We start from the raw sequence: 11,411 nt of genomic DNA, 5'->3' as shown, positions 1-11,411 counted from the left end.
GAAATTCAGCAGTTGGGAGGCTCAGGATGGGGAACATTATACCAGAAAGGTGCCAAGATGGGGAACATTATTATAGCAAGAGGGGATAGGATGGGGGACATTATACCAAAAAGGGGCCAGGATAGGGGATATTATTATAGGAAGGGGCAAGAATGGAGGACATTATTATAGGAAGGGGCCAGGATGGGGGATATTATTATTGGAAGGGGCCAAAATGGAGGACATTATTATGTATGGAGCACCACCAGGGCTGTGGGGTTACTCGGTACCGGGCCGGTGTCTTAAAGGGATAGGTCACGGTGGCAGTGACCCGGTCCGTGGCCCTGGGTGTCCATGTAAAATAGGTGGAATGAACCTGAATAAAGTTTATAGGTAGATAATTCATGACGCCACCTTTGGTTTCTGGTCAGAAGGGAGGTGACCAGTGCTGCAGTGCAGATCCTCTGGGACAGATGGCATGATACAGCAGTTAGTAAAGCTCTCCACAGGCAGAGCTGTAGTCCCAGGGAAGTAGTAGTAGATGTTAAGGTAGAGGATGTAGTGTTTAGACACAGATGTAGCAGTGCTGAAGGGGTAGCAGGAAGGATTCAAAGAACACAACAGAGTGCAGTTTCTTTTACCTTTTACTGAAGGTACAGTCCAGGATTCAGATCACAGATGGTACAGGAGTTGGTCAGCCTGGAAGCAACTTGGGAATCTCTCTATGCAGATGGGTTGTGTAGTCTCATTTCTAGAGCTAATCTGAAGTACTTGTAGTTATGGATTACACTCAAGTTCCTCTTGCTTGCCCTCACTTAGAACTCCACTCATATGGCAGGCAGCTGTAGCCTTCTCTCTCTGGCTCACACACGTTGCTGCTGTGTCCTCGAGTCTTAGGTGGGAACAGAGCATTTACAGCCTCTTGTTCCTCCGGTTTCTGCTGTGGGACCTTTAGTATCCACACAGCCTCGGACGTCGGGGTTCGGTCAATGCGCTTCAGCTTAGGGGTGAGCTTGACTCCTGCTCAATCCCCAGCTCGCCTCCACACATCCACACTCTTCCCTCTCTCTGCACGAACTAACTTCTTCCTGACCACAGAGAGCAGCTCCTCAGCAGTTTGGCTCAGAGCTCCCTCTGCTGGCCCAGAATAGGAACCGTGCTGTGCGCTGGAATTACCTGATAGAGCATTCCATTGCTTCCAAGCATGACATCACACTCCCCAGGAGGGAAGTAATGCCACTGTGGCGACCGTACTCGTGGGGGCGCCACAGGAACATTATACCAAAAAGGAGTCAGGATGGGTGATATTATACCAGGAAGGGGTACATCTTTATATGGGGGGACGAACACATATGTCCTAGTGTCTAAAACGCTACAAGAGCCTATACATCTGAGCAGGTGGGGTCACAGGTCCAAATATTGGACTGGGATTGATCAACCTCTAGTTACGTCACTGTCTCTCATGTATACATGAGGGCAAGAGATGTCAATTACCGAGGCGCTGGGAAAGAGCCCGCTGGGGTGGTCTATGGTTACATGGCCTTAAAAGTCTAACCTACCAGGGATCCTACATTCCTCGTGATCGGTTTTCTTCATGGCAGGCAACCAATATCTCCTACACGGTGTGACATAACAATGTGCCCTCTGGTAGGGAGGCCATATATATAGTAGTTTATGCTGTGGGTCTGAAATCCAAATGTGGTTTTACCATATCAGGTTTGGGTGTGTGGCTTGTACAGGCGGAAAACATTACAACAATTTGTAGTGAAATGTACAGTTTGTGGGCATGTGTAGGGGCATGTGTACAAACAGATAATTGTGTTTTTTTATTATTATTGATACTCATCAAATGCGCCACTAATGTTGTAAATTTCAAAGTATTTATAAAAAAATTTATTTTACTTTTATCCTACTTCAATACATAAAGTAAAAGTATTATTTATGAGGCAAAATGACAATTGTGATGTATGTGCCCCCACACCATTTTTTTTTTTCATCCACCTATGTTGTTCTAGGCCGCAGGTAACGTCTGTGCCCAGCAAACGAATCCCAAGCAGAGTTGTCATGCACTGACCACAAGTCTCTGACCAATGCGTAGACAGAGAACGGGGCTGGCTTAGGTACTGAAATAAGCCAGTCAGCCAGCCTCCTTAACACACATTGGTCACGTGTCAAACAGAACATTCTCTCCTGTTTCAAACCAAAAGTTAGAAATGGAGCGGTCAGGACTGATAGTGATATTGAATGTGGAGCTATAGCAATAAAAAATTATCTATTAAAAAAAATTAAATCTGCACAGATCACCGGCCTAAAAACGATATTTTAGAAGATGGACATTTCAGGTAGACTTTTAGTGACTAGAAAAAAAAACCAAAACATTTTTTACTGGATCAAATCTTTTATTTCCTCATGTACACATAACAGCTTATTCTGAAACGTTTCCTGAAAAAACAATTACATTTTAAATTCACCTGATAAATAAAGGTGTGATTTAATGTTTGTGCCATACAGAAAGAAAAACTGAATCACGGAGTATAAAAAATAAGCTTTGGTCAAATTCTACAATGTGCTGCTATCCCAGGAGAAACTTTTACAGCACTGATATTTCACTTTGTGGCAAACCATCATGTGCACTTTCCAAAGTAAGACAGATCATGCAATCAGAAACAGGTAAATTCTTGCATTAAAATAATTTTTTTTTTTTTACATGCCAATAACTATATAAAAAGCAGACACTCCATGTTTTCCACAGATCACTTTTCAGCTTGTGCTGTGTACACTCGGAGGCAGAATCAACAGCCATCTTTATTGTATGAAAAGGTCTCAGCCAACATAGCTGCCCTGATAATTATGTACCGAACAAAATACAGTGATATATTCCCTTTAAAGGGAACCTGTCAGGTCCCAAAACGCTATGAACCTGCAGATTACAATTACCTACAATGATGACTGGAGACCCAACTGAAAGCACGGCTGTGGGGGAAAATGTATTTTATTCCTCCCTGGAGCCGCCGGCTTTCAGTCATAGAGGTGTGGCTTCAGTCACTGCTCAGAATACAGTGAGCGGCAGCTGTAACCACGCCCCGGCACATTGATTGACAGTTCGCTCACTAGCGCACCTGTACAGAATTACCATTTTAATACTATTAACCTACAGATTAACCCCATATCTGCAATTTAACAGCTTTTGGGGACAGTCCAGGTTCCCTCGAAGGATGGGTTCCTATTAAAACTCAATGGGTATTCGACAAAGCAACATAATCATTACGCTGTATATAGTATTTTTATTGTATTTACATGTAAAACATACAATTTTTTATTTAATCACACATTTATATAAAAAAATAACCTGAATGTAATAAATAAAAAATAATTTAATTTATCGTGGGTGAAGTCCGAGACTCATCGATTTCCATGACTTGTCAGCATTCCTTTTGTACTGCTCTAGTTCCTACAAAATAGTAAAATAATATTGTATCCGGAGTTCACTAAACAAGTATTTCACTAACATATTTAACAGCGCTTTACAGTCAGGAAAAGCAATAAACATCTTAATCGATATTGAAATTGTTATCCTCGTCTTTAAAAATGTTCACCTATCCATCGGATGGGTGATATTGCTGATCAGTGGGGGGGTCCGAGTGCTGGGATATCATCCAGTCCCTGGAATAGAGCTCTGCAGAGCCCCATCTGAATGGTGGAGTGGTGAATGGACATATGCGCCACCGCTCCATTCATGGTTTATGAGATAGCACACGCTCACCTATTTCTGGCAGTCCCATAGAGAATGAATGGAGCGGTGGTGCAAAAGGCCAATTGACGCTCCATTCAGATGGGGCTCCGCAGAGACCCATTCTCAGGGTTGGAGGATAACAGTCAGACCCACATTAATCAGCACGTCATCACCTATACACAGGGTAAGGCATAATCCATATACTTTATTCTCTTAAAGGAACAGTTTTTTTTCTAAAAGGACCACCAACTACAGGTAGACGCCTTCCTTGCGGATTTTTCTACAATAGAAGACTTAGGAATAAGCTGCACCACCAACATTCTGCCAGCCAAACATAAAAGAAACTAGAAGGAACTTAAAGGGGTTGTCCACTAAAAGGGTTTCAAATATGGACTCATGGAGGTGTTAACATAAAAAAAAAATTAACCTGTTGGACCCATGCTGATCCTCACTACCGCTACTGTTGTCCTATTGCTCTCTTGGCTTCTGCTTCAGGTGGGAGTGTCAGGTGACTGCTGCAGCCAATCAGTGGCTGCGGTCAGCTGCAGTGGTCATGTTATGTCTGATTCAAAATAAAGAAAGACTCAGGAGGCAGTTTCTTCTGTCTCATATGGATGATCGCTGCTGAAAAACAGAAGACAATGTTTGGCTTCACCGGTCACCAGACCGCCCCAGATGGAAGGTGAAGATGGCGGCAGAGTACACAAGTACCAATACAGAGGAATGGTGGGGGTCCAGTAGGTGAACATGTTTTCCTATATTATTTTAGAACTGCCTTTATCCCATTTTTAAAACCTTTCCAATAGATGTAAGCAAATAAATTTGCAGGACCGTGGTCGAGCGGACAGGTCAGTATTCCGTGACCATTGGATGAGAGCCCTGTGATCCGTCTCCTACCTGTCGACATATGTAGCTCCTCTCCGATTAGCTGTCCTGGTGCCATGTCACACAATAGTGATGTGGCACCAAGTTGGTCAAAAGAGGAGCCATGGACTCCAGCATGTAGGAGGTTTGCAGAGGTCTCGTTTAGTGGCCACAGAAGGCTCAGCTCTAGTTTTTAATAGCGGGCAGCCCCAAGTTTTCTGCAATATTCCTACAATTCAGTTTGTTTCAGGAATATTAATAAAATCCCACAGACTGACAATCACTGTGGGTTCATTTATCTTTGGTTTACTTCATTTGACAATTTCTATGGTCACTGCCCCTTTAAAAAGACATGAAAAATGGATTTTCACTCTTCACATATTACTGAGGTTAACGGGGATCTCGGTAAAGGACAGCAGTAGTTCACCGCTGAAGATAGTCATATCTCACTGTGATAAGATACAGTAATTGTACAATATTCAAGCCCAGAATGACATATCAGCATGAAACCCAAGAATAGGTATAAGGAGTGCCAAGCTCCAGAGATGTCTGGAAGAGCAGCCAGGACAGAGCAAAGGGCAGCAACCCCGGGAATTACCAGTGAGATGTAACATCTACCGCCAATATACGACTTTTGCCCAAGAGGCAGAGCTCAAGGAAAGTACCTCGGTACCTGTAGAGGGGCACTTTATGGCTATTAACCCCATCATGAGCGGAATGTTTTTTTAGTTTTGTTTTTTTTTACTTTTACTTTTTTTCCTTCCCTTTCAAAATCCATAACTTTTTTTTTTAACTTTTATAATGATATGGCCATATGAGGACTTGTTTAATGCTGGATGAGTTGTAATTTTGAACGACAGCATTCATTTTATCGTAAAATGTACAGCTTTCAGGTGCCGTCGCGAGACTAGGCGGTCATGTGACCACATGCATGCAATATGCACGATTCTGGCCATATTCCGACTAGACGTGCACGGCCTCACTCAGTTTAACTGTAGCAGACAAAACCATGCATGTCTAGTTGGATCACTTTTTTTTTCCATTTTCTGGGGGGTGGGGGTGATGTGCAGTGTCCAAGAACAGCAATTCTGACATTGCAATTATTTGTTTCTTTATAGCTTCATCATTTTGGTATTTTCATAGATAGGATTTTTGTGGATGTGACGATACAAAGTGTTTATTTCTCTGATTTTATTTTTTTAAATTTTTGTACTGGGGAAGAAAATGGACTGATTTCAACTCTTATCATTTTAGTTTTATATTTTTTGTTTTAATAGTTAAAAAAAAATTTTTTTTTATTCATTTTTTACTTTATTTTTTTAATTACCTTAGAGGAATTTAACCTCCAATTGTCTTACCTTACAATATATACTGAAGTATTGCAGTATACAGTAAAATGATCTATTAATTCCAGCCACTCAAAGCAGTACAAAGATGCCGGCAATTGGGGCCTTCACTGGTCATAGCGTCACAGCGGTAGTGGTGACCCGTCTCGGATTGCAATACTTAGGTGATGCTGTCAGAGGCTGGCTTTTATACAGCAGTGTTTTGAGCTAGCTCTGATCGCTGCTGGCAGAAGCAGGTGCAATCTGTATAACACAGCCACCACCTGACTTGTATGCAGCAGGCTCAACTCCCAAGCCCACTCTATACACATGCACCAGAGATTCACTATATATTCAACAGATGTCAGGAAGGTGTTAAAGGAGTTTACCAAGATTGCAATTATCTGAAGGATAGTTGATGAGCTGATGCCCGCAGTCAACCGATCACAGTAACAGGATCCCCCCTTGAATGGAATAGGACGCAAACGTGCGCTGCCACTTTACATATAATCTATGAAACTGACAGAGGCAACCGAGAACAGAGCTTAACTATCTGTGCCAATCCTCCAGTCTTTAAATGAAGTGGGGGGTGTGCATTCAGGAAACTCAGGCCCCCCTTACTCGTGATTGCTGGGAGTGCCTGAACTGAGACCTACGGTGTTAAGTTACTCTGTGCAAGTAATTTAAAACATTTTATAAACATTTTATAAGGATTTGGTCATGTAGGCTAGTCTTTTGAACATTTTTGGTAAAATAACCTTTTTTGCACTCTCTATCAAGAACAACTTTTTTTCATTTCTGGGCATACATCTATGCAGGGAATGCATCATCTATCTATACCATAGGATATTTGTGCAGCAATTTTGTTGTATTGGTGTTACCCGCTTTTAATCGGCATTGTTGCATTTAATAAATAAAATTTGTCTTTTATGATGAAACTATATAAAATTTGCATTGTTGCATATACTAAATAAAAATCCATTTTTTATGGTAATTGAGCTTCCATTGTTCCTTCGGTTTTTGCAAATATTTATTGGAAGTACCAGTAAATTTTAGTATAATATCTATTTGGTCTTCAGTAGGAATGGAGATTGGGGACTCAACATTTATGACAGATCCTGTTGAGGAGCCTCCAATGGCTGTTCTTCATAGGTGCCTGTACACATTAGACAGCTGTCGGCCAAACGATCATTCATCCTCTAGCTATGTCCCCTCGACAGGAGCGTTTGGCTCCTGGGCTCGGCTGAGTGCCCCTGTGCTCTTTATGATAGCGGAGTCTGACAGCGGCCTATCTCTGCCCCGAAAAAACATGGATTTTTGTGAGTACTCACTGTAAAATCCTTTTCTCCGATACGCTCATTGGGGGACACAGGTACTGTGGGTGTATGCTACCGCCATCTGGAGGCTGACACTAGGCAAACAACACAAAGTTAGCTCCTCCCCCGCCGTATAAACTCTCGCCCCGATTGCGGGCGGAAGCCAGTTTAATGCAAAAGCAGTAGAACAATAACAATCAGCCTTAATGCAGAAAACAATATGTCTGGCAAAGAAAAACACCACCCTGATATTCACAAAAGAAATACACATTAATTAAACTAGAGCCAACTTGGCTAATAGGGTGGGTGCTGTGTCCCCCAATGAGCGTCTCGGAGAAAAGGATTTTACGGTGAGTACTCACAAAAATCCATGTTTCTCCTTCGCCTCATTAGGGGACACAGGTACTGTGGGACGTCCTAAAGCAGTCCCTGGGTGGGAGATTGACTCACCGATCCAAGCTGCATGCACCTCTTTGTTCAAAGGTGCGCCACTGCTGCTTGGAGAATCTTTCTACCCAGGCTCACATCCGCCGAAGCCTGAGTATGGATACTGTAATGTTTAGTAAATGTGTGCAGGCTGGACCAGGTCGCTGCCTTGCATACCTGTTCCGCCGAGGCCTGATGCCGAAGCGCCGCCCATTGCCCGAGTAGAGTGCGATTTGATCCCTGATGGAACTGGCGCACCTCTAATGCGATAGGCCTCCTGAATAGATAAACGGATCCATCTGGCTATGGTCGCATTTGAGGCCGCGAGTCCCCTCCTGCGCCCCTCAGGGAGCACGAACAGCGTATCCGTCTGGCGAAAAGGTGCCGTCCGCGACACGTACCTCCTGAGTGCTCTCACCAGGTCTAAGGTGTGAAGAGCTTTCTCCACGCGATGCACCGGTGCCGGACAGAACGAAGGCAAGACAATATCCTCATTGATGTGAAAAGAGGACACCACCTTTGGAAGAAAGGGGGGAGCTGGTCTAAGCACCACCTTATCCTTGTGGAAAGCGAGAAAAGGTGCTCGGCAAGACAGAGCCGCCAACTCCGACACTCGCCTCACAGAGGTAATGGCTACCGAAAATACCACCTTCCAAGAGAGGAATGATAAAGAAATATCCTGTAGCGCCTCAAAAGGAGCTTCTTGCAGGACACTCAGGACCAGGTTAAGGTCCCAGGTACCGATTGGCGCCTTAAAGGGAGGTACTAAATGAGAGACTCCCTGGATGAAAGTCTTCACCTGCATATTAGTAGCAATCTTCCGCTGGAAAAGGACGGACAACGCCGATATCTGTCTCCTAAGAGAGCTCGGGGCCAGCCCCGAGTCTAGGCCTGACTGAAGAAAGGCCAAGATATTAGGAATAGAGAATGTCAGGGGCGAACAACCCCGCTCTCGACACCAAGTGAAGAAAACTCTCCAGGTGTGGTGGTAGATTTTCGCCGAGGTCGGTTTCCTGGCGCTAACCATTGTAGCGACCACTTTACACTCAAACCCTGCTTGCGTTAGAATCCAAGATTCAACGGCCATGCCGTCAAACACGGGGCCCGAGTTCGGGTGGAAGATCGGTCCCTGGTGCAGTAGATTTGGGCGCTCTGGCAGTCGCCATGGGACGTTGGTGAGCAGCCGCACAAGATCTGCGTACCATGCCCGTCGGGGCCAGTCTGGTGCCAGCAGAATTGCTGGAACCCCCTCTGCTTTGATCTTCCTGACGACCCTCGGAAGCAATGGCAACGGGGGAAACAGGTATGGAAGGCGAAACTGGTTCCATGGTAGGACCAACGCATCCACCCCGAACGCTCGTGGGTCTCGTGACCGAGCGACGAACACAGGCACCTTAGCATTCATTCTGGACGCCATCAGATCCACATCCGGTGTTCCCCACCGTTGGCAAATTTGCTGGAAGACCTCGGGGTGCAGGGCCCATTCCCCAGCCATGACCTCTTAGTCGGCTGAGGAAGTCCGCTGCCCAATTTTCTATGCCTGGGATGTAGACTGCCGAAATTACCGACTGGTTCTTCTCGGCCCAATGAAGCACATGTGCTATCTTGCGCATGGTTGCCCTGCTGCGCGTGCCCCCTTGATGATTTACATAAGCCACCGCCGTGGCGTTGTCTGACTGTATCCGAATGGGCCGTCCTGCTAGGAGGTGCTAGAAATGCTGCAGCGCCTGCCAGATCGCTCATATTTCCAACAAGTTGATCGGGAGACGAGCTTCCTGCTGCGACCACTGGCCCTGGGCCGTGTGGTGGCGAAAAACTGCTCCCCAGCCGAGGAGACTGGCGTCAGTCGTGACCACTAGTCAGTGGTCTGGGGGAAACGGTTTCCCCTGAAGAAGGGAGGATCTGGTCGTCCACCACTCTAGTGATTGCCTGACCTGAGAGGATAGCCGGCACCGCTGATCGAGGGTGAACAGGTTCTTGTCCCATGCTGACAAGAGAGCGTGCTGTAGGGGTCGAAGATGAAATTGGGCAAACGGAATAGCTTCCATTGCTGCCACCATCTTCCCTAGTATCCTCATCCCAAACTGAATGGTGTGAGGGACCGGCTGCTGGAGCTTCTGGACTCCTTGCCAGAGCGCCAGGGCTTTGTTTTGAGGGAGAATTACCAACCCTTGGGAGGTATCGAAGATCATTCCTAGAAAAGCAATCCTCCCAGCTGGGACCAGAGATGATTTCTTCCTGTTGACCAACCAACCTAAGCGGGAGAGTGTACCCAGTGTAATGCTGACATTCTCCTTGCATGCCCGAAATGAGGGACCCTTCACCAAGAGGTCGTCTAAGTATGACGACTATGCCCCGCGAGTGTAAGACGGCCATCACGACTGCCATAACCTTTGTGAACACTCTGGGTGCGGTGGCTATCCCGAATGGGAGTGCTGCAAATTGAAAGTGTCGACCATTGATGGCGAACCGAAGAAACTTTTGATGCGGAGGAAAAATGGGAACGTGCAGGTAGGCATCCTGGATGTCGATCGAGGCTAAGTACTCTCCCTGCTCCATGGCTGATATAACAGAACGGAGAGATTCCATCCTGAAATGTTTGACTCTGATGAACCTGTTTAGGAGCTTCAGGTCCAAAACTGGTCTGACTGTCCCGTCCTTTTTGGGGACCGCGAACAGATTGGAATAAAAACCCTGAGCTTTTTCGTAGTCTGGTACGGGGACAATGACTCCGTTGTTTTGGAGTGAATTGATGGCCCCTAGCAGCGCTTTCGCCCGGGGCTCCACCTTGGGAAGTCGGGAGAGAAAAAACCGTGTTGGAGGGTACATGATGAACTCTATTTTGTACCCTGAAGTCACCAGTTCCACAACCCATAAGTCGTGTGCTACCTCGGCCCAGATATGGCGAAACAAGAGCAGGCGGCCGCCCACCCTGATAATGTCGCCTACCAAGGGCTCCGAGTCATTTGGCTGAGGGTCTCTGGGCCCTGGCTCCTCTCGACCTGGCGAGCGCGCATCCTTCCCACCGGAATGGGTCTATATGAGACCTGTCGCTCCCTATCCTGGTTGGAGCGAGGTGGGCCTGCCGAACTGGCTGCTGCCATCCATCTGGTGTTGCGAAAGGCTCGAAAACGTGTCGGAACCTGGTGAAAAGGCTGTTTCGCCTTTTGCTGCAGGAGGAAGCTGCTTTTCCCTCCTGTCGCATCGGAGATGAGCCGATCCAACTTCTCCCCGAACAGGCGGCCTCCCTGATAGGGCAAGGAAGTCAAGGACTTCTTGGAAATTGAATCGGCTTGCCAAGTTATCAACCAGAGGGCTCTCCTAATGGCTACCACGTTAGCGGCTGCAAATGCCGCACAATTAGCCGCATCCAAAGAAGCATTAATTAAGTAGTCTCCAGCCATAGCAATCTGACTTGCGACCTTAGACACCTCCGCAGGTAGGTCTCTATCCTGCAAGGCGTTATTCAAAGACTCTGAACATGACATCATGGCCTTGGCTACCCACGTCGCCGCGAACGAGGGGGCTAGCGCCGAACCTGATGCCTCAAAAACTGATCGTGCCAAGCTCTCTATGAGCCGACCCATGGGGTCCTTAATGGACGAGCCGCTAGGCACCGACAACACGGACTCCGAGGCCAGGCGCGACACTGGCGGGTCCACCACTGGGGATTCCGCCCATTTCTTACAGAGTTCCGGGGCAGTGCCTCTATAGACTTTTGGCCCGAGAAGCGCCTGTCTGGGCGTTCTCTGTGGCGCTGCACTATAT

At 46.4% G+C, this 11,411-nt stretch overlaps 1 protein-coding gene across 5 annotated transcripts in view; it reads right to left on the bottom strand.

The window, feature by feature from the left end:
- Positions 1-2,357: 2,357 nt before the first annotated feature.
- The window catches only part of DYNC2LI1 (dynein cytoplasmic 2 light intermediate chain 1), a 65,734-nt gene continuing 56,680 nt past the window's right edge, over positions 2,358-11,411 (bottom strand). For all 5 annotated transcript variants that reach the window (XM_073564205.1, XM_073564204.1, XM_073564208.1 and 2 more), the window contains exon 13: positions 2,358-3,430. In XM_073564205.1, the coding sequence (XP_073420306.1) occupies positions 3,359-3,430 (72 nt within the window). In that variant the 3' untranslated portion in view covers positions 2,358-3,358. The remainder of the gene's footprint in view (positions 3,431-11,411) is intronic.

Source organism: Dendrobates tinctorius, unplaced genomic scaffold, assembly GCF_039654945.1.
Source record: "Dendrobates tinctorius isolate UK_male_01 unplaced genomic scaffold, ASM3965494v1 ptg000434l, whole genome shotgun sequence".
Taxonomy (NCBI): domain Eukaryota; kingdom Metazoa; phylum Chordata; class Amphibia; order Anura; family Dendrobatidae; genus Dendrobates; species Dendrobates tinctorius.
The sequence above is the reverse complement of the archived record's forward strand: the minus strand, read 5'-3'. Positions and strand labels throughout refer to the sequence as shown.